This window comes from Pimephales promelas, chromosome 3, assembly GCF_988280905.1.
Source record: "Pimephales promelas chromosome 3, fPimPro1.hap1.1, whole genome shotgun sequence".
Taxonomy (NCBI): domain Eukaryota; kingdom Metazoa; phylum Chordata; class Actinopteri; order Cypriniformes; family Leuciscidae; genus Pimephales; species Pimephales promelas.
This window is the reverse complement of record NC_142771.1, coordinates 16,517,113-16,541,602: the sequence shown is the minus strand read 5'-3', so window position 1 is coordinate 16,541,602 and position 24,490 is coordinate 16,517,113. Positions and strand designations below refer to the sequence as shown.

The window sequence follows — 24,490 nt, the reverse complement described above, 5'->3', positions numbered from 1 at the left end:
TTGTAATTCCTGTCTCCTGAGATGCCTTCATCTGATCGATTTTTGAAGGTAGCATAGATGTAATTGTTATCGTCATTCTTTGATATCCCAGAATCCTGTGCTTTCCAGTCTGTGACAGTTCCAGTCGTCAGTTTGTGTGTAAATGTACATTTTTGATCAATGTTTTCCACTTGTGATGTCATATACTGAGAAATTGCTAGTCATTAAAGCTGCAGTCCGTAATTTTTTGGGTTAAAAATTATCCGAAATAAATTTTTGAGCAAGTACATAACTAGCCAGTGTTCAAAACTCTCTGCTTGCCTTAGCTCGATTCAAAACGGTAAGCTTAGTTGTAATAATCTTTTTAATTCCAGTGGGACTGGTGGATTTCTGCGGGAAATTCAAGCATGTCTTTGGGTCATTATGAATCCCTTTCGCAATTCTTGTTTTATGTTAAATGTTTGATTATTTGTGTTAAAATGTAAAAATGTTAGAATAGAACAATAAATTAAAAAATAGTAGGCCGATTTTAAAAATAAATAGACAGACCTATGAGGCCTATATGTTTATTCACATGTTTAAAATAAAGCCAACATTTAAAAACATTTTGACATGCTTTTTTGCTTTTTGGAAATGTTCTTAAAATATGTTATTATAAACTCATAGGGGCAACAAATGAACTTCCAACTCTCTCCTATGCCACTCAAAGTAAATATAAGATGGGCTGTTATTGGACAGTAAAAACTAGAGCCAGACCGATATATCGGCAGACCGATATTATCGGCCGATATTAGGCATTTTCCAAACTATCGGTATCGGCAGTTATAATGGCCGATAAATGAATATTTCAAAAATAAAATAAAAACGGACGAAACACGCTTGAACCATGTCATGAGTGTATAGTTTGTCCACCAGAGGGCACTCTACGCCGTCCCTGTTGGCAACACTCGTTGAGCTGGTTACGATACATACATTGCTTGAATAACGATTAAAAGAACATCCCCATCAGTTCTCTTAACTCAAATAAGCATGACAAAATTTTTGACTATCATGTCCAGTATCGGCCGATATATCGGAATATCGGATTTTAAAACACAAAAATATTTGTATCGGTATCGGCCTTCAAAATCCTTTATCGGTCGGGCTCTAGTAAAAACTCTGTCGGTCATTAAAGCGTGGTAATGTCTGCACTTAGGTTTTATTACGCATTTAGGAGAGTATTGGAAGAAGCTGCTTAAATTAAATTTACTTTCGATGAAAAAAATACAATCGTGATTTTTCATTAAAAATTATGCTACAATTGTAGGCCTTAGTATCAGATACCTTGGTATCAGCTTGTTTTCAGCAGTGGTATACAATTACAATGAATTTGGTTTGTCATGACTAATTTGTGTTAAAAAAAATTTCTAACAAGAATAAACATATAAACAATTAAATAATTATTGTAATATTAGCTAATTATTTTTAACTATTTTGAAACTATTCAAGCAAACTATTTTGCAAGTAATTACATATTTAATCTTGTCTTGCCTGGATCTTTGGTGTAAACTCGAGAACGCCCCCCTTTCAACAATCTTACTTCCAACGCCCCGCGTTGTCCTCTGAACGCCCCCCTACCGCCCCCATTGAGAACTACAAACCGTAATACTGCCTCAGAAGTCTGTCCGAAACCAGTTTCACAAGGTAGGCCTGTATATCTTCGTGTGCAAATGCTGCCTGCAAAGTTATTGTCTGATAAGGCAGCAAGACAACAAAGTTTTCAGGATTGGACACCCCTGTAAATTTGCAGTATAAAGTTAAAATGCAGACAATTCATTCCATCAATAATTCAGACTTTTGTATTTGTAAAGTTGAAATTACGATTAATAACAGAAGCTATGCCTTGAAAGGTTTATATGGAATATATAAAAATTGATTTCTCTATGATTTTAAAAATATGGCTTAAATGTGTGTCATTTCTGCTCCATTAGTGGCACCTAAATTGCAAAAATGACTGTACTTTAACAGGTTTCTCCCCGTCCGCCATGGCTTAATTATATAACTGTTGACGATAGTTATGACGCCTCTTGTAATCTCTCATCTCTCTCGCTCTATTTTTCTCACTCTGGGCTGAATGAAATATTCATTGCTTGACAGTGCATGCGAGTGAGTTCACCAGCAGAGTGTCTCAAACATGTTCCCTCCTTCACGTGTGGAGATATGTCACTCACACTGTGTTATTTGTGTGCATGAGTTGAGCTTTCATCCATACATTTCTTATCCAGACAGGAATTAGACTGCTATATGCATCACCCCAAGCTTCCTCACCCTCCATCCTGCAGACTCCAGCGGTTCCCTCTGAATTACAAGTAACAGACTGGATGTCCATGTGGAAGTTGTTATGAGGGAGTAAGCTTATTGACAGAATTAGGAAGCTAATACACAAGAAAACGAGCACAAAAAAAAAGATGGGGGATGAATATTTAATCATCTGTCCCTGAGTTTGACAACTAGCCGCTTGACGCATACAGTATTAATAAACATGGCAGGCTGCTCTTGTGTATTTATGAGAAAACAGCAGGCTGTTGTCTTGAAGATGCAGCAAAGGAGTGTAAAGTGTAGTGCTTTGTAAAATTGAGGTAAAAATATGCACAAAAAAAGTGTTTCCAGAACAGGAAAATCAGGAAATGCATCATATTTTAGTGAATTTTAAAAAGCCATTTTGTTTCTTATTTATTTGCTTTCATAATCAACACTGGCAATGTTTGCAATGGAATGACATTCAGATTCCGGCATATGGAACAATATATTGAATATGAACACTTGCTATTTAAAAAATGGTTTTGGTCATTATGTCATTATTAGGGCCCAAGCCCTGAAAGGGCGAAGGCCCTATTGTTTTCCTAACGATTATTATTATTATTATTATTTATACGACTATTTGGGCACTTTTGGGGCCCTTAACATGCTCAAAAACTCTTGAAACTTTGCACACGGGTCAGAATCCGCGGCCATCAGGGCCGGGCTGAAGATGGTACCCGGGCGTGGCAGGGGGGCTAGACAGCGCCCCCTGGAACGGGGTCCGAAAACTTGGTCCATAAATCAAACACGCTTGCATGTAATAATATGAAACTCGGTGCACATATAGATCTCATCGTTCATATATACCTCAAACTATTACTTTTTACCCCAGCCCAACAGGAAGTCGGTTATTTAGGGTTGTTCATAAAACACTCGCAATGGAATTTGAAGTACTCCTCCTAGAGAATTCAAACACACGGCACGAAACTTGGTCAGCATGAAGTCAAGGCATTGAGGATGAAAGTTTGCGAGGGGATTTTTGATATCTCGAACGGTTTGGCCGTGGCGAGGAAACGAAATTATGGCGAGAATCGTGAAACAGGAAGTGTGTCAGAACTTCAGCATACATTAACTGATCTTGATGAAACTTCAGCAGTTTGTTTGCTGTAAGAGGACGATCACATGGATGTGAATATTGTGAGTCAAAGTTATAGCGCCACCAACTGGCAGCAGGAAGTGTGTCACTTTCAAAATGCTTTGAAATCACCCTCTTATTTTTACCCGATTTGCTTCAAACTTAATCTGTATAATGTAAATACATAGCAGATGAATACCTGTGAATGGATTCTTGATATCTTTGATACTGTTGCCGTGGCAACGCATCAAACTTTAAAATTCTTTTTTTTGATGATTTTGAGACTCTTAGCGGCTTTTGGGGCCCTTAACGGGTTTGAAAACTCTTGAAACTTTGCACACGGGTCAGATCCCACAGCCATCAGAGCCGGGCTGAAGATGGTACCCGGGTGTGGCAGGGGGGCTAGACAGCGCCCCCTGGAACGGGGTCCGAACACTTGGTCCATAAATCAAACACGCTTGAATGTATTAATATGAAACTCGGTACACATGTTGATCTCATCGTTTCATCTATACCTCACACTCTTACTTTTTACCCCAGCCCAACAGGAAGTCGGCTATTGAGGTTTGTTTGTAAAACGCTCGCAATGGAATGTGCAATACTCCTCCTAGAGAATTCAAACACACGGCACGAAACTCGGTCAGCATGAAGTCAAGGCATTGAGGATGAAAGTTTGCGAGGGGATTTTTGATACCTCGAACGGTTTGGCCGTGGCGAGGAAACGAAATTATGGTGAGAAACGTGAAACAGGAAGTGTGTTATAACTTCAGCATACATTAACTGATCTTGATGAAACTTCAGCAGTGTGTTCGCTGTAAGAGGACGATCACATAAATGTGACTATTGTGAGTCAAAGTTATAGCGCCACCAACTGGCAGCAGGAAGTGTGTCACTTTCAAAATGCTTTGATATCACTCTTTTATTTTTACCCGATTTGCTTCAAACTTCATCTGTATAATGTAAACATACGGCAGATGTAGACCTGTGAATGAATTCTTGATATCTTTGCAACTGTTGCCGTGGCAACGCATCAAACTTTACCCTTCTTTTAGGATGCTTTTAGGATGCTTTTGAGACCCTTAGCATGCTTCAAATTGCATGAAACTCGACAGACACATAACATTTATTAGCCAGTAGACATGTGCAAAGTTGCAGAAACGGGCGTGGTGAGGACTCAGTAGCGCCACCTTTTGACAAAAGTGGGGTGGTTAGTTTTAACTAGAGTTACAAAAATTGGTATGTATATTGTACTCCTCGAGCCGGACAACTTTCTAATTGACACTTATTAGCTAGGACCCACAGAAAGTCAGATATTTTTGTTTGAATATGGCCACTCTGAGCCTACATGTCTCTGTGTCTCTGTGTCTTTGGCTGGCTGGCTGGCTGTCTGTCTGTGTGTGTGTGTGTGTGTGTGTGTGTGTGCAGGGGGAGGGGGCTTAACCATTTCACTGCTGTGTGTATGACCTGCATAAAGAAAATACATTTCTCAAGCCTGGTATTTTTTAATTAAGTTTTTATTTTTATTTTTTATAAGTAAAGGCATATAACCAGTTTAATTGTAGTGAATTGACAATAGTTTTATATAATTAGTTTATTAATCAGATTAACTTGGTCAATAAACTTGGTCTGAAAATTTGGTCCATAAATCAAACACACTTGCATGTAATAATATGAAACTTGGTACACATATAGATCTCATCGTTTCATATATACTTCACACTCTTACTTTTTACCCCAGCCCAACAGGAAGTTGGCTATTTAGGGTTGTGTTTAAAACACATGCAATGTAATTTAAATTATTGCTCCTAGAGCACTGAACCAAATTCGCCGAAACTTGATCAGCGTGAAGTCAAGACATTAAGGATGAAAAAATGCCACGGGATTTTTGATATCTCGAACGGTTTGGCCGTGGCGAGGAAACGAAATTATGGCGAGAAACATGAAACAGGATGTGTGTTATAACTTCAGCATACATTAACTGATCTTGATGAAACTTCAGCAGTGTTTTCGCTGTAAGAGACCGATCACATGGATGTGACTATTGTGAGTCAAAGTTATAGCGCCACCAACTGGCAGCAGGAAGTGTGTCACTTTCAAAATGCTTTGAAATCACTCTCTTATTTTTAACCGATTTGCTTCAAACTTCATCTGTATAATGTAAATACACGGCAGATGTAGACCTGTGAATGAATTTTTGATATCTTTGATACTGTTGCCGTGGCAAAGAAACAAACTTTAACATTCTTTTTTGATGCTTTTGGGACTCTTAGCATGCTTGAAATTGCTTGAAACTCAACAGATACATCACATTTATTAGCCAGTAGACATGTGCAACTATGGCAAAAGATTAAAGTAATGTCAAAAAAGTAAACACTAAAAGCCTCATATCTTCTAAAAATGTAATTATACATCATTTGTTTCTAAATTAAATTATACAAATATTATAACTTCCCCAATTTTTCCTTTTTTTCATTTAAGAATTATGTTTACGTTCAAAAACAGCCAGAATTGTTGTAAAATTCAGAAAAAAATAATAATCTGAGTCATACGTAGTGCTATACTGCCCTCTTGTGTTCAATATCAGGTAGGCCTATTTTGTATATATTTCCACCGGTTAATCAACGTGTGACTCCGCTGGGACTTGGGAGCTTTTAAATCGCTTACTTAAAACCGAAAGTCGAAATACGGATGTCCGCACAAGACATTAATGGTGTGGAGTAGAGCGAGCATTTTAAATAAATTCCTATTAAGTAGGATTGAACTAAACAGAAAGAATGTTCACTCTGTTCTGCTGGTTCCTCGCTGGTGGATCATATGATTACTTTGTCATAATCTATGACAAAAATGCTATTATAAACCATATTAATAATAGATAATACACATTGCTCTTATTTTTGAAAAATACATTCATGAAAAACAAGATAACAAAAATCATAAAAAAATATAGCCATGGCTGCTATAAATGTTTGAAATGCATAGGACAGATGTTTAATGACGCAGCAACATATAATTGAAAGGCAATTAATAATCTGTCATTACGTCACTGCATTATGATATTACGGCTCCAATACGGTGCAGCACAAAGCACTTATGTGCATCCCGAGCGGAGAATGATGTGCTTGAAGCCACATGAAGTTACAGCGCATTGAGTCCGTATTGAAAAGTTCAAAGCACAAAGGAAATACATATTTATGAACAGTGTATTATACATTATCTATCTATGCAATAGTTTATTGAGCCTTTTCTTTTAAAGGTTTATAATTTCAGTTACTGTGTGCGTGAAGAACAATTATAGTGCTCTGACTCTAGTGTTGTGATCTAACCGACAGCGTCCGACACCCGGTAGAAAGTAACACGGTTAAGTTACAGCAATAAAGTCCAGCAAGAAAAAGTTTCTTCATTCGAAAATATAGACCTTTAGACCTTTATCTTAAAGATCCAGTATAATAGGATTAACATTCAATCATCTTGAAGATCGTTTCATCATTGACTGTAACCGAATGTGACGTGCTGTTTGAATGCTGAATGGAGAATGACTGACAGGCGCAGAGAGGGAAAAGTTTGTGTTCTTGAATTTAATGACTTAAATATTAATTTCTATATCACATAATAGCTTCAGAACACTAATAATACAGTACACAAAAACTTTATGGTACTTTAGAAAGTTTTTGTGCCTTTGTGCCTAACATAGAATAGTATATATGCACAATATAGAATTTGAATCAGCCTCGTCAAAGATGGCAGTGTCAGAGCCGATACCGATCCTGAGTATCTAATCGGCGCACTTCTTTTCAACATTCAAATTTGAAATTGAAATTGAAATTGCTTGAAACTCAACAGATACATCACATTTATTAGCCAGTAGACATGTGCAAAGTTTCAGAAACGGGCATAGTGCAAGGACTAAATAGCGCCACCTTTTGACAAAAGTGGGGTTGTTAGTTTTATCTACAGTTACAAAAATCGCTATATACATTGTACTCCTCAAGCCGGACAACTTTCTAATACATAGTCATTAGCTCGGACCAAGAGGAAGTCAGATATTTTGGTTTGAATATGGTGAGCCTCTCTCTGAGCCTACGTCCCTGTATGGCAAGCCCTTTTAACATTTAAAAGCTAAGTTTGCCTGTCCGGAATTAACATTGTAGATATCAACAACGTCTTTCTGTCTATTCGTAATTACATTTTGGATAGTTTGTATTATCATTTAAGATATCTGTAACATAATTGTGACTAGTCGAAATGACAGAGTATGGCAAGCCGTTTTAATATTTAATCATAAAAGGGCCAAAGCCTTCGGCACCGCCACCCGGGTGCATATAGGTAACTAAAGGAACCGGGGTTGCGGTGCCACCGGCTTGGGCCCGCCATCGCTGCTCGCAGCTATATTTATTATTAGGGCCCAAGCCCTGAAAGGGCGAAGGCCCTATTGTTTTCCTTCCGATTATTAGGGCCCAAGCCCTGAAAGGGCGAAGGCCCTATTGTTTTCCTAACGATTATTATTATTATTATTATTTATACGACTATTTGGGCACTTTTGGGGCCCTTAACATGCTCAAAAACTCTTGAAACTTTGCACACGGGTCAGAATCCGCGGCCATCAGGGCCGGGCTGAAGATGGTACCCGGGCGTGGCAGGGGGGCTAGACAGCGCCCCCTGGAACGGGGTCCGAAAACTTGGTCCATAAATCAAACACGCTTGCATGTAATAATATGAAACTCGGTGCACATGTTGATCTCATCGTTCATATATACCTCAAACTATTACTTTTTACCCCAGCCCAACAGGAAGTCGGTTATTTAGGGTTGTTCATAAAACACTCGCAATGGAATTTGAAGTACTCCTCCTAGAGAATTCAAACACACGGCACGAAACTCGGTCAGCATGAAGTCAAGGCATTGAGGATGAAAGTTTGCGAGGGGATTTTTGATATCTCGAACGGTTTGGCCGTGGCGAGGAAACGAAATTATGGCGAGAAACGTGAAACAGGAAGTGTGTTATAACTTCAGCATACATTAACTGATCTTGATGAAACTTCAGCAGTGTGTTCGCTGTAAGAGGACGATCACATGGATGTGACTATTGTGAGTCAAAGTTATAGCGCCACCAACTGGCAGCAGGAAGTGTGTCACTTTCAAAATGCTTTGAAATCACCCTCTTATTTTTACCCGATTTGCTTCAAACTTAATCTGTATAATGTAAATACATAGAAGATGAAGACCTGTGAATGGATTCTTGATATCTTTGATACTGTTGCCGTGGCAACGCATCAAACTTTAAAATTCTTTTTTTTGATGATTTTGAGACTCTTAGCGGCTTTTGGGGCCCTTAACGGGTTTGAAAACTCTTGAAACTTTGCACACAGGTCAGATCCCACAGCCATCAGAGCCGGGCTGAAGATGGTACCTGGGTGTGGCAGGGGGGCTAGACAGCGCCCCCTGGAACGGGGTCCGAATACTTGGTCCATAAATCAAACACGCTTGAATGTAATAATATGAAACTCGGTACACATGTTGATCTCATCGTTTCATCTATACCTCACACTCTTACTTTTTACCCCAGCCCAACAGGAAGTCGGCTATTGAGGTTTGTTTGTAAAACGCTCGCAATGGAATGTGCAATACTCCTCCTAGAGAATTCAAACACACGGCACGAAACTCGGTCAGCATGAAGTCAAGGCATTGAGGATGAAAGTTTGCGAGGGGATTTTTGATATCTCAAACGGTTTGGCCGTGGCGAGGAAACGAAATTATGGCGAGAAACGTGAAACAGGAAGTGTGTTATAACTTCAGCATACATTAACTGATCTTGATGAAACTTCAGCAGTGTGTTCGCTGTAAGAGGACGATCACATGGATGTGACTATTGTGAGTCAAAGTTATAGCGCCACCAACTGGCAGCAGGAAGTGTGTCACTTTCAAAATGCTTTGAAATCACCCTTTTATTTTTACCCGATTTGCTTCAAACTTAATCTGTATAATGTATACGGCAGATGTAGACCTGTGAATGGATTCTTGATATCTTTTAAACTGTTGCCGTGGCAACGCATCAAACTTTACCATTCTTTTAGGATGCTTTTGAGACCCTTAGCATGCTTCAAATCGCATGAAACTCGACAGACACATCACATTTATTAGCCAGTAGACATGTGCAAAGTTTCAGAAACGGGCGTGGTGAGGGCTCAGTAGCACCACCTTTTGACAAAAGTGGGGTTGTTAGTTTTAACTAGAGTTACAAAAATCGGTATGTATATTGTACTCCTCGAGCCGGACAACTTTCTAATTGGCACTCATTAGCTAGGACCCACAGAAAGTCAGATATCTTTGTTTGAATGTAGAGAAAATCTTAGAATTTTGCCAGTCTCTCAGTGTCTCTCTGTGTGAGTGAGAGGAGGGGCGCCTGTCAGGTTAATTTTAACCCTTTATTTGCTGTGTGCGACTTCTCTGGCATTTTCGGGGGCCTTAACATCCTCTAAAACTCTTGAAACTTTGCACACGGGTCAGAACCCATGGCCATCAGGGCCGGGCTGAAGCTGGTCATCGGGCGTGGCAGGGCGGCTCGACAGCGCCCCCTGGACTGGGATTAGAACATTTGTCCATAAATCAAACACACTTGCGTGAATTAATATGAAACTCGGTACAATTATAGATCACATCAGGCCAAACAAATTTCGTGCTCTAAGTTTTACGACAATTAAAATGGAAGTTGAGAATTATGGGTTGTTTGAATAGTTGTCCTAGGAGAAATGCATCAAATTACAACGCATATGTTTACCAATCACAACCAAACTCGGTGTGCAAGAAGTCAAGACATTGAGGATGAAAGTTTGTGAGGGGATTTTTGATATCTCAAACGGTTTGGCCGTGGCGAGGAAACGAAATTATGGCGAGAAACGTGAAACAGGAAGTGTGTTATAACTTCAGCATACATTAATATATCTTGATGAAACTTCATCAGTGTGTTCGCTGTAAGAGGACGATCACATGGATGTGACTATTTCGAGTCAAAGTTATAGCGCCACCAGCTGGCAGCAGGAAGTGTGTCACTTTCAAAATGCTTTGAAATCAACCTCTTATTTTTACCCGATTTGCTTCAAACTTCATCTGTATAATGTAAATACATGGCAGATGAAGACCTGTGAATGGATTCTTGATATCTTTGATACTGTTGCCGTGGCAACGCATCAAACTTTAAAATTCTTTTTTTTTTTGATGATTTTGAGACTCTTAATGGCTTTTGAGGCCCTTAACGGGTTTGAAAACTCTTGAAACTTTGCACACAGGTCATATCCCACAGCCATCAGGCCCGGGCTGAAGATGGTACCTAGGCGTGGCAGATGGGCTAGACAGCGCCCCCTGGAACGGGGTCCGAAAACTTGGTCCATAAATCAAACACGCTTGCATGTAATAATATGAATGAAAAACTTCATCTGTATAATGTAAACAGATGAAAAACTTCATCTGTATAATGATGAAAAACAGATGAAAAACTTCATCTGTATAATGTAAACATACGGTAGATGTAGACCTGTGAATGGATTCTTGATATCTTTTAAACTGTTGCCGTGGCAAAGCTTCAAACTTTGAAATTATTTTAGGATGCTTTTGAGACTCTTAGCATGCTTGAAATTGCATGAAACTCAACAGACACATCACATTTATTAGCCAGTAGACATGTGCAAAGTTTCAGAAACGGGCATGGTGCAGGGACTAAATAGCGCCACCTTTTGACAAAAGTGGGGTTGTTATTTTTATCTACAGTTACAAAAATCGTTATATACATTGTACTCCTCAAGCCAGACAACTTTCTAATTCATAGTCATTAGCTCAGACCAAGAGGAAGTCAGATATTTTGGTTTGAATATGGTGAGACTCTCTCTGAGCCTACGTCCGTGTATGGCAAGCCCTTTTAACATTTAAAAGCTAAGTTTGCCTATCCGGAAATTAACATTGTAGATATCAACAATGTCTTTCTGTCTAGTCGTAATTACATTTTGGATAGTTTGTATTATTATTTAAGATATCTGTAACATAATTGTGACTAGTCAAAATGACAGAGTATGGCAAGCCGTTTTAACATTGTAGATATCAACAATGTCTTTCTGTCTAGTCGTAATTACATTTTGGATAGTTTGTATTATTATTTAAGATATCTGTAACATAATTGTGACTAGTCAAAATGACAGAGTATGGCAAGCCGTTTTAACATTTAATCATGAAAGGGCCAAAGCCTTCGGCACCGCCACCCCGGTGCCTTTAGGTAACTAAAGGAGCCGGGGTTGCGGTGCCACCGGCTTGGGCCCGCCATCGCTGCTCGCAGCTATATTATTGTATTTATTATTTCATCTTGGAAATGAAAAGAGTCATTATTTTAACCAAACCTTAATATGTGGCCTTGTTAAGGGATGATCAATGATATTTGCTTCACCTGACTGGTCATAATGTTTTGGCTCATGGCATGTGAAACAGTTTCAAATATTATACAGTGTTGTCATGTTGCATGCATTGTGTAAAATTATAACATTGTGGTAAATAGTACTTCATGGAGGGGTTGATTTATTGTCGTAAAATATAGTATTATAATTTAATACATTTTTTAATTAAGTTTTTATGTTTGTATTTTTTGTTTTTGTTTTAAATTTAGTTAAAATTGTAGTATTTTTATTTTTTATTTTATCAATTTAATTAGGGCCCGAGATCGTATTGGAATTGGAATCGGATATTGGAACCGTATGGAATTGCTCTGTTTATAAGTTATTTTTTTTAAATGTCTATATGTATGTATATATATATATATATATATATATATATATATATATATATATATTGTATTTAAATTTGAATTGTTTTATTTTAGTAAGCTCATGGGTGAAAAAAAAAATCAAAGTAGTAGTTTATTCAACTATCCTTTGTTTCCTGTCTGCCATTATTGGACAAACCGATTAATCCAGGTGTGCCTGACCTCAGTAGTCACAACAATAATCAGACACACCTGGATTAATCAGTTTGTCAATAATGGCAGACAGGAAGCAAAGGAGCTGGCTGAAGTTCAAGGAGTATTGCAGCTGTGCATAAAGCCAATTTGCATAGGCCTAGGCCTACTACTATGCACACCATAGTGTGATAGTCTATTTCAAATAGAGGCTTGCTCTTTTCATTCTTTTAGAGTGCACTAGATTAATTACTAACAACTTGGTAATTTGTTTGTGCTTTAGGGTAGCTGTGCATCTGTTGTGCAAGATGAGTTGAGTTGTGTGTGTGTGTGTAGAGACGCAAAAGCTACACGTAAATGATTTTCCACTGGGGATCGGATCTGATTTAATGATGTCTGTGGCGCTGCGCCGTACTTTAAGGATAAAGACATGTCAAATCCGCTCCTGCCTTTAAAGGCTGATTTTCCAGGTCTCTTCTTTTACAACTGCTGTGTGTTATGTAAAGGATCTTTTGAGATAATCTGAGGTCTGTGACTGTCTTTAGGCTGGTGCCGGTCTGCGTATGGCAATCTGATCATGTGCGTATGTTTTCTTTATTCCAGGATTTCTGACGTCAAGTACCTTTTGATGACATATTGAGAGGGTGCCTGACGTCTCTGGTTTGTTTCTTATGTGTTTTCATTACTCTCTGATAAGAAATGTAAATTAGCATTTTAAAGGGACTTCTCACTCAATTTGAAAATCTGTTATCCTTTACTCGCCCTCATTTCTTTCCGTATGTCTTTCTTGTATAAGTTGTGTACTGTAGACTTCTAAAGTAATTTGATATTGCAATCATGTCTTTGCTGTTTGTTTTGTGTTTGTATTGGTGGCCTATTGGTGGTAATGGTGCAGTGGACAAGACACATACCTTTGGTGTGAGAGACCTGGGTTCGAATCCAATGTGAGACACCAATGTGTCCAAGGTTAAGGTCAACTTTATTTATATAGCACATTTACAAACAGTCACTACTGCACCAAAGTGCTGTAAAACAGCATAAAACAACATACAATAAAGCATAATAAATAACCAAATAAGACCCTTATAGAACAATATTTGCCAAACAACAGTAAAAACAGACCATAAATAAAAACTATGTTAAAAACAATCCTGGAAAAAAAAGCAAAGACATTTAACCCCTAGTTGCTCCAGAGGCGTGCGACCTCTGACATATATAGCAATTGTACGTCGCTTTGAATAAAAGCGCCAGCTAATTGAATAAATGTAAATGTATGTAGTTGGTGTTTTTGGTTTGTGATTTTGAAATTATCTTAGTGCTTATGGTTTGTTATCCTATTCCCAGTACCAGATTATCCTTGTTGCTATTTTGTTTTGCCTAGCTTTAGCTCTTGTGCTTTATAATCTAGAGAGTTCTCTTTTTCTTTTAGAATTTTATTTCTAGTTATTTTCTTCAGTTCTTATTTTCCCTGTCAAGTGGAAGGCTTCTCTACTCCAGAAATATCTTGGTTGTTTTTCATTAGTTTGCTTTTTATATATTTGTTTCTCTATGTTTTGTTTCTCTATATGTCATTGGTCTTATCAGTTTAGGTTTGATTATATTTATTGTTGCTTTATCTTGTCTGTCTTGTCTTGTACTGTATGTTCTTCTGTGTGTTCCTGCCCTGTATCCCAAGTTCCGTGCACTGACTCTTGACTGCCTGGCAGCCTGACTGCTTCAGCTATATCTAGCTGTGTCGAGCCTATAGTTTTGTGAGCCTTTACCTGGTGGCAAGACTGCTACATCTGAAGAGAGATAAACAAGTAACACAAATGTTGTGTGTTAAAAAAAATCTTGAGGATACTAGGTGGTTGTCCACAAAAAACTAAATGTATATTAAATGTATATAATGTATATATTAAATAATGTTAATTTAGCTACCAACCTATTCAATCTATTAAAATGTGTTATTGTAAAATATACTGATAATAACACACATCATAGAGGAAGTAGGCCTACACAGGAAGTACAGAAAATTAGCTTAAAGTAACTTCTCCAGCAACAGTGCAGTGTTAAAATACCATAGAGGTAATAAAAATGACAAAATAATGCAGTAAACATTAACTAAACAATATTATGTGCAACATAAAAACTTCAATGTACATAGCTGATAACAATAATAAGAGAAACTAGGAGTTAGCTTTTCTTTTCTTTTTTGTTAGGTCTATTATAGGTTTTCAAACTTAATTTGAACAAACAATAGGCTATCTCACTAGCTGTATTTTGCTAGATTTCCTTTTCTGTGTTATTGCGCCCTCTAGTGGACAAAACCCAACTATCAACACAGATGCCTCAAAAACTATATAGGATGGTCACTTCGAGCGAGTAATTTTATCATTAATTTATATTCATTTTAAACTTGTTTTATTTTTTTCGTGATATATTCGCAAATATTTGTATTTTTAATCCAAGAAGTGAACATTTATTTTAGCATTCGCATAGCCAAGTTAACAGAACTCTGACTCCTAAAATGAAATGAAAATCCCAATCTGAGTCTGAGTTTAGTTTAGTTGGACGTCATTACGTTTCGAACTTTGAACGGGTTGGTTAACATTCGTTTTCCCTACATCACTTCCGCTCATACTTTTTATTATCGTTTATGAGTCAGTTCCATTTACGGTAGTCCTATTCAGGCGGGAGATTTGGAAACAACAATTTCTGTTTCGTACCTGCTCGTATCAAGTACAGAAATATTCTTCCAGACAGCTCGTCATCGACAGGTACGTAAGAGTCAACTATGCAAATGTTTCCGGACTCAGATGAGTGTGAGACATTGCTTCGTAATTATGTAACTTTTTTTGACACACTGTATCTGTTGTGTTGTATTATTCTGCAGGATATTGCAAAGTTGCTAAACGTAATGTTAATCTGTCGCCCTGTAAATATGTGAATTAACAGGACACCGCGGCCCAATGGAACCGTTAGACTTTTTAACGAATGAAGAGTTGTTGCTGTTTCTCCACCGCAAGAAGACGGAGATTTCGTGCATAGACCAACCGCACGCTTTTTTCACTCAGCTGCGCGACCACGACCTGATGACGGAGGAACTGTTTAAGGCAGGAACACGCCCAGATAGCAAACTGACATTGAATCGACGTGGAAATATGACATCGAAACAACGTTGATCTGACATTGTTTTGCTCATCGAATTAACGTTGAACCAACGTCAGATGCGTCATTCTTTCAAAACTAACGGAAAATCAACTTGAAATCAACGCGTTGTTTCAACGTTATGAAAGCAAACTAATTTTCGATTTCATTTAGCTTTGAAGAATGCCGCGTCTGACGTTGGTTCAACGTTAATTCGATGAGCAAATCAACGTTGTTTCAATGTCATGAGAGACGTCGTTTCCACATTGATTCAATGTCAGTTTGCTGTCTGGGCGCCCACCCCCTACATACCCTCTTTACCAACTAAACCACCCATGCATTAAATGATCTGGGCTGGGTTTCCCAAAAGCATCGTAAGCTTAATTGCCACCAATGGTCTACGATCAACTTAGGCGTACGATGCTTTTGGGAAACGCAGCCCTGTCTACTAGTATCTCTTTCATAATCATTCATGTTATGGTTTGATGGGCATGATCTTTTTTGGTTATGTACCATGGCAATAGTTCTGTTTCAGGACATGTAATTCAGGCATGTAATATGGCAAACCCATGTTTTGTCATTTTACCATTAATAATACTATGTTTTTGGACATAACAAAATTGTGACTGTAAATAAATAAACACTGTATAATAAATACATGTCAAATATAGTATGGTAGCATGCTGTGTCCAAAAACAACAACAACAAAAAACATGTTATTACCATGGTACTCGTTTTTTTAAGAAATTGATACAGGAAAGAGGATTGATCGAATGGTCAAAAGTGACAGTAAAGACATTTATAATGTTGCACAAAAAAAAATCCTGGAAAAGATGTATTATGGATTCTGTAAAAACAGTATAGTTATCTTCAACATTGATAACATTTTTCTTGAGCATCACATCAGCATATTAGAATGATTTCTGAAGGATCATGCGACTGAAGACTGGAGTATTGATGATGAAAATACAGCTTTACATCACAGGAATACGTTACATTTGAAAATATAGTCAAATAGAAAACTGAATTGAAATTAAATACTGTTTTTATTGTGTTTTTGTTCAAACAAGAGAAGAGACTGCATTTAAATGAGCAGATAAATGAGCATAAGAGACTTCTTTTTAAAAAAAAACAAAAAAAAAAAAACATCTTTACTGTTAGCCCAGTTAGGTCTTCTTTCAAATATATGCAAACAAATCAAAAACCTTGGAGTGATCTTTGACTCTTCATTAAGTTTTGATAAACAAATTATTAGAGCTTTTTCCATTTAAGATCTATTGCAAAGTTGATGAACAGTCTTTCACGCAAAGATTTAGAAGTAGCCTTCCTCAATCTTCATTATCTTGATTACAAATTGTCCAAAATGCAGCTACAATACTGCTGACTGGGTCTAGAAGGAGAAAAAGGACTTCCTCTTCACCCTTCCCCTTCACTGACTTTCCATTAAGTTTAGAGTTCATTTTAAGATCCTGATGTTTGTTTATAAGGCGTTGTCTGGCTATGCACCAAGGTATATTTGTGATTTTATTGTGCTATACTGTCCTGCCAGGGCACTCAGATCTTCAAATCACTTGCTTTAAATGTGTCACAAATCGATGTCACTACAAATCAAAGTTTCGGGCCTTTTCTGTGGCTGTGCCCAAGCTTTGGCATGCTCTGCCGTATCATGTAAGGTCTGCTCCTTCATTAGACAATTTTTTAAATCTACTTTGAAAACACATTTTTTATTCTTTAGCTTTTGGAAACCTGTAATTTGTTGTTGTTTTATTTAATTTTTATTTTTTATAGTGTAGTCCTGCTATGCAGTATCTATGTACTTTAGATCAATTTTATTGTGTTAAAAGTGCTTTATAAATAAAGGTTGTTGTTGTGACGTAATGTATATCAAAGTACCATGGTATTATCATCGGTTACCATCACTTTACAGTACATCCACTTTTAAAAGCTGGTGTGTAGAAGCACACTGCAGATTTACCTAATATATTTAATTATTGTGCAGATATGTTATTGTAAGCGCTGTTTTTCTTATTGTAACCATACTTCGGTTTTCTTTAATGTCTTTCTCTGTTTTGTCTGTAGAAGGTGAAAGGGATCCGCTCTCGTGACCAGAAGCAGACGCAGAAGCGCATCTATGAGGTTCTGGACCGGCTGGAGAAAGAGAAACCTCTGCACATGCATCAGTTCTGGCACTGTGTGTTTGAAAATCATATCATGCAGCTGTACCCGACGCTACGCCTGCTCAAAAACAGCTTGCTGGACGGTCAGTGCTTTTCACTGTTATCGGCTTAGAGCTTAGCCCTAGGTTCATGCTGCATTATTACACTATTACAGATTGAGACTGTGTTTACAGCAGTGTTACTCTTTAGTATCAAGATTTAAGAATCTTAAGAGGATCAAGAGTTTCAGTTTTAGTATCTTTTCATTCTCAGGCACCTTCAAATTCTATGAGAACGCTGCGGATGTTGAGACGCAGTCGGATAAGAGTGAAGGAAAGGAGGAGAAAGGAAAGGAGAAGAAACATACTCGAAAGAGAAATAAAGATGATAGAAATAGCGAGGATAGTGATGGTCCGGGTCCTTCCTCTGCTTCCACACCAATTAAGAAGAAGAAGAAACCTGCATTCTGTGAGTCCCTGAACTACAGCAGGTCCAGGTTCGCTGGTGTCTTATGCCTGTATGATATGTGTTTCCTTCTGTTCTCTCCCTTTCTCAGCAACTCCTGTGAAGAAAGATTTGGAAGAGATTTGGAACTTTCCTTTATATAAAACTCAGCTTCCTGTAAACTGTGGGGATAAAGAGGGCACTCTTTATCGGGAAAAACTGCGTAAAGGTTCATCTTTAAATTTTTGCTGTAATTCATTACAATATGTATTTATCATACTGTTTATGGGTTTAAATGCATGCAATCTTTCTCTCCTGTAGGGGAGAAGTGCATTTTGTCTAATAAACAATGGTTCACCCCATCTGATTTTGAGAAGTTTGCGGGGAAGGAAAGGTGCAAGAACTGGAAACTCAGCATCCGCTGCAGAAACACACCGCTTAAGAAACTCATAGAGGTAAATAATGGCAGGCACTTGCAGATAGTAAAATAGTTACAGATTATAGGGATCTTTATATTTGCTGGAAACACATTAGGTGTTTCTCAATGTCAAGGATACTTCCTTGGCAGGATGGGTCCTTCCAAGTCATTTCCTTCAGAGGCTAGGCAAGGGTCCTCTTTAGCATTCGGAGAACACGTAAATGGAACAAGCTAGCAAGTGCACGTCATTGCGTCATTACATCAGTGAAAGGTCCACTTCGGCGCTGCAAAAATCATAGTGCTGGTGTACTGCACTGTTTGTTGACAGTCCTTATTTTGTCTTGTCAGTCCTCATAGAAATAAATAAATAAATAAAGTATAAGGGATAATGTATAACCAGGCGGTTGTTATAGTGAATACAACCCCGCAAACTCTAAAGCAGAGGGGTCTTGATTGAATCAGCCTGAAGGGGTTGTACCTACCAAACGGCTACCTACCAAATAAATCAATAATTTGACACAAAATATTTATTTAAAAAGGAGTTTATTCATTCAAAAACGATTATATTACCAGAGTGAACAGAACTAGCACTACATCCATAGCAACATGATCTAGCTGTTAAAACACATGCAATGGTAAAATATGTGACCAACAAAAAAGGCTATAACGTTATATGAAGTAAAAATTAAAAAGTTAATCACCAGTAAAAGGGAACAGCTTTAAATCCCCTCAACAAATTTGAGCCGATATGTTAAATAGTTTAACAAACATTAAATAAATGGCTAAACTGAAATTATACTTGCTTACACATTTGAAAGCATATTGCCGTTATCACTCCGACTCCGCTAACGGTCGACATTTTTTTATTTTTTGAACAAGATAGCAAAGCTGCGCATAGGATTGTGGGTGATTTAAGAGCGCGAAGGCTACACATATGCATCCTTTCCTGTGTATGGGATATTTTCCGAACGAAGGACTCAGTCCTTGGTTGAAATTCTGAGGATCCTCGACATTGGAACAGTCCTTCGACGGACGTCGATGACGTAGCATCCTCGAAATTCCGGCTTCCGAGGATCCTTCCTTGACATTGAGAAACGCCTATTGTCTGCTGCAGAAGTACTTACTTTTTCAGTTATATATTAGACTATTTATTTATCAAAACAATAATGGTTATGTACTATTGAGCTATAGATTAGGCCTGTAATATAATATAGGCTAATTTTTTGTCAATTGTAATTTAAAATGATCTTACATTTAGCTAGAAATAAAAGTGTGTTTTATCGTCTAAACCATTAACATTGACAGTTGTGCATTCGTTTACGCTTTAGGCTTCACACACTTCTTCATATTAAAAGTTAAATGGAACACACACCCCAGGTCACTTAAAAAGGCTGATTTTAGCCAATAGATAATCGCAAAATGATCATGGGACACCACATTTTTTTCTAGTTTGTCTACCTATTACAAACAAACACATTTTTATTAGCATTTTTTTATTCTTTTATTCTACATCACATTAAATGTATATTTATTGCATCGATATAAATTGATATATAAATAATTATCAGTTGTTATGTTAATAATGTTATTAAGTTATATTATTAAGTTAAGTATACATGCCAGGGACCAGTATGTGGTGCTGAAATTCTGCCACAGAGATACACTAAAAACATGCATGCCCATAAACCTTGCACGCTGTATACAATAATATTAGACACAAGAACTTTACTGAACAATTTAAACAACATAAATGGCCTGGTACAAAATATGAAATGTCTTAATCAGACAACAGACAAGCATCATAGCATGAGAAAGAAGTATAAAAGGCTCAGTAGCTTCTGCAGCACGAACACAAGCATGCAATACGCAGTTGTTGTTGCAGTTATGTGACGTAGCCGTGTCTGACTAGCGGGGTGACGACATCATCGTTTCACAAGATATACAAATTGGCTGTACACACGAAAAACGTCGATTTTTCCACTCTTGGACGTGGACGAAACGCTGATATGAGACAAATTGTTTATGTATTCAGCTAAATGCTTCTCTGTGTGGACAAGGCCTTAGTTGAGGGAAAATGTACCTAAAACAAAGCAACAGGAGTACAGCACATACTTTAGTATCGACCATTTAAGATTAAAACATATGAGGTAAATAAGTAGCCACATAAAATACAGCAGACCCCTCAGATACACGTGTGACCTGACATCACTTCCCTTTTCATTCTTTCAGGAGAAGCATCTTCAGTGTCCACCGATGGAGAGAAAGAGGAAAAGTGCCCCAAAAGTACTGGTCTATACGTACAATGTCAGATTTAGTTTTTCCTGTTTCTCTTTTGAAATTCATTAAGTTGACTGTGTTCCCTCCTGCAGAACATGAGAGAGCTGTCTTCTGAGAGCTCAGCCGAGAGCTCCAGCACAGGTGAGCACCGATCGTTCACGCTCATTCGCACACAACCTCTGCTGTCTGTCTGAATGCAGCCGTGTGTTTTATTCCTCAACACTCAGAAACCAGCGTCATTTCGGTTGAGGAAAGCTATGATGAAGATTTCCAGGAACAGAGAGAGAGGGGAGAAGGAACAGAGTTTAGAAGGAGGGTTGAGGACGAGGAGGAGGAGGAGGAAGAAGAGATGACAGATCTGTCTGTTTTCCAAGCTCCCTGTTTACCAGTCACCCGCGGTTTACTTACTGGGACTCTATACAAAGTCCGGTTTGCATCAGGTACGGGTTGCTGCACTGAAGTGTGTACTGCTGCAGAACTCAAAATGCAGGTTGTTTTGTCTGTATCGAATGTTTGAGTGGAAAGTGTTTGTTTACTTTATGTTGCAGGGAGTCGAGGGAAGTGTATACGGACTGAGGAAAGCTGGTTCACTCCGGAGGAATTTGTAAAGGAGGAACCAACTCTCACTGATGGACACTGGAAAAAAGATATACTGTGCCATGGAAAAACTCTCAACTTTTTACTCAAGGTATCAAACTGGATAGAACATGATACAAAAGAGAAAAAACATGATTATTTATTTATGTATTTGTTTATTTATTAATGTCATTTTCAGAAAGAGATCCTGCGCATCCATTCTCTTCTGTGCGAATGTGTGAAATGCAGACCAGAAGACCCAGTAAGAAACATCTCCAGCTGACATGTCTGTCATTCATAATCAGTCAGGATAAATATAATTAATGACATTCACTCGAATTCTTAATAGCATGTTAAATTTATGCATTAACCACACAAGGCAGTAATTAAAATCCCTTTCATAAACTAAAGATAGCGTGAATCTTATGAAAAGTCAACATAAATTATTTAATGAATTTTCTGCTTAAAGAAAGTGACACTTATTTCTATTACCCTTACTTACCCTTTTTTTGCACTGTGATGTTAGTTTCATGACAATTTAGCAAATCCCCCCATTCCCTTGATAAGCCATTCTTGTTACTGTGAAATTGAAGAAATCTCTGTTATTTCTATTATAATCTATTATTCATGTAAGTATTTATGGACTATGGTAATATTTTTAGCACTTTGATTGCTGGTTAAAAAAAACTTGAATGCAGTAGGAAAAACACTGTATTACAGTATGAGAATCTAAACCCTATTGGGAATTACTGAACCACCCCACCCTCAAACAAACAAATAAACTAACATTAGCTTAGTTTTCTCTATCCAAAATGAAATTTATTTTTTCCTTTCACTTTTGGGATAAAAAAAGAGACATCAGCAAATTGCATTGGAGCAAAATGCCTTTGAGCTTATTTCCGTGATAATGATAACATGTTGTATCATGTTGTGTTGTCCTGTGACTAGATGGCACAGCAAAATGATGATGAGTGTTACACATGTCACTCTGGGGGAGATCTGGTGTGTTGTGACGAATGTCCACGAGCTTTTCATTCACACTGTCACCTACCGGCTGTAGATGGAGACTCACCTGGGTGAGACACAGAAAAACAACAAACAAAATCATTAAATCACACAAGTATGTGTGTTGTACATTCATCCTTCTGTATATATGTGTGTGTGTGTGTGTGTGTTTTCTTGTAGGGAATGGATTTGTACCTTTTGTGTGTTTAAAACCAGTCAGCAATGGCGTGACTCCAGTGGCATGACTAAACAAGAAGCTTTAAACGCCCCTGTGTCGCAATTCAGATTGGTAAACACACACACAAACACACACACACACACACACACAAACTTGGCACTTTAATATAAAGGATAACCACAAAAATTTAAGATGACTACATAGGCTGCTCTCTACGTTTAGAAACAGAATAATTGATGGGCCTAATGTTGTGTGTGTGTGTGTGTGTGTGTGTGTTGTTTGTCTTCTTTAGCACTGCCACTATCTCTTGTTACATATGTACAAGGAGGACACCCAGAAGGTGTTTGTAAAAAATCCATATCAAACAGTAAGATGTCTCCTTATTTCAACTTGCGCTCTTTTACAAACCACTATAAATAATAAAAAAAAAATATATATATATATATATATATATATATATATTTATTTATTTATTTATTTATTTCTCATGCCTTTTAATTAATTTAATGTATTTAGAATTGAATGTATTTAGAAATGTATTTAGAAATTTAATGTATTTAGAAATGGTAAACTTTACATTAAGAAAAATAAATAACTAAAAAAGATTAACCAGAATTGTTTTTGAACTTCCAGGTGTCCAAATACTCTCAGTTCATATCTCGGCCAATGTGGCTAGACAAAATAAAGCAAGATCTGGAAAGTGACAAGTATCAGAAGGTTGGGGCGTTCGTCTCGGACTTTCAGCTCCTTTTCAGGAATTGCAGCACATTTAATAGGGTGAGATTACCTGAAACACTGAAATAATTACGACATAATTTATAAAGCGCCAAACAAAAACAAAAAATTAAAAAAAAAAGTAAAAACAATAGATCAAAATCATACAGATGTATATCTTGGTCATGATTGATGATTTTTGTGATTAACATGATAAATAATCAAAAAAGAGAGGACACTTGTTTTTTTTTTGTGTGTGTGTGTGTGTGTGTTTTGTTTTTCACTGTTTTGACATTTGTTTTGTATTTTGTTCTCTTTTGCTCTCTTAAGGACAATCAGTTTGGGCAAATGGGCGCCAGGCTGAGTGAAATGTTTGAGAAGGAGTTTAAGAAGATCTTCAATATCCAATAACAGCCCCCAATAATGCAATAATGCACATTTTTTTCTTCATGGGTTATGAATGGCAATTCCTCCTTATATGTACAGACACTATTCACAGTCAGCGTCCATGTACTGTACCTTAGGTGAAGTGTACCAATACTGTAATTGCAAAAATAACGATCAGCAGGTTACAATTTTATATACAGTACTATGCAAAAATCTTTGGTGCACAGTAGTGTTTTCACTCCTAAAAGACTTTTTTTAAGACTTTTTTTCTGGTTTTAAGACTTTTGCTGTAGTTTGTCAATAGGAAATATCAGCCTACATTTCGAAACATTTCTTCTTTTCCATTAATTGTAATAATTCAGTGAGATTTTTGTATGCACAAAGAGTCTGACAACAGCCGTTAAAATCTGATCTCACCATCATCGAGTCCGTGATAATTATATAGATTTGAAACTCATGCTTTTTCCCATTATTGTTCAATCACGGAGGCTACACCAGTTACTTTGCCAAGAGATCTCATATTTTCTTATGTTTATACATGTATCAGACAGAGAAACAGTCAGAAGGCGAGGAGGTCTTTATTCCAGATTTCTCTGTCCCCATTTCTCTATCCCCTCACCCCTTTATGCCAGCTGTAAATGGTTTCTCTGGGTTTCTCCTCCCTCAGCCCCTCATCTCTATGTTTCTCCTTCCTCTCACCCCCTCGTACAGTAAGGATTGAGCTATACACCCCACTCTGGAACTTACAACTTCCTTGTAAGGTAGCAAAACATGTTCCTTATGTTTAAAATGTATACCTAATGCTTACACATGATACAATCCACTTTCCATATTAAGAAACTTTCTCAGTGTATTAATTTGTGGTACATTTGCATCAGTTC

The 24,490-nt window shown here is 37.5% G+C and overlaps 1 protein-coding gene across 1 annotated transcript; it reads left to right on the top strand.

Annotated features, from left to right (window-relative positions):
- The first annotated feature begins 14,687 nt into the window (after positions 1-14,687).
- Positions 14,688-24,157, top strand: LOC120489990 (uncharacterized). The gene is made up of 16 exons (XM_039687283.2): positions 14,688-15,084; positions 15,263-15,420; positions 17,534-17,714; positions 17,884-18,078; positions 18,167-18,283; positions 18,376-18,509; positions 20,702-20,755; positions 20,842-20,890; positions 20,977-21,189; positions 21,298-21,437; positions 21,525-21,587; positions 22,274-22,401; positions 22,511-22,619; positions 22,801-22,875; positions 23,142-23,285; positions 23,553-24,157. Exons 2-16 carry the CDS (start codon positions 15,277-15,279, stop codon positions 23,631-23,633), a joined length of 1,827 nt encoding a protein of 608 aa, XP_039543217.2. The 5' UTR covers positions 14,688-15,084; positions 15,263-15,276; the 3' UTR covers positions 23,634-24,157.
- The last annotated feature ends 333 nt before the right edge of the window (positions 24,158-24,490 follow it).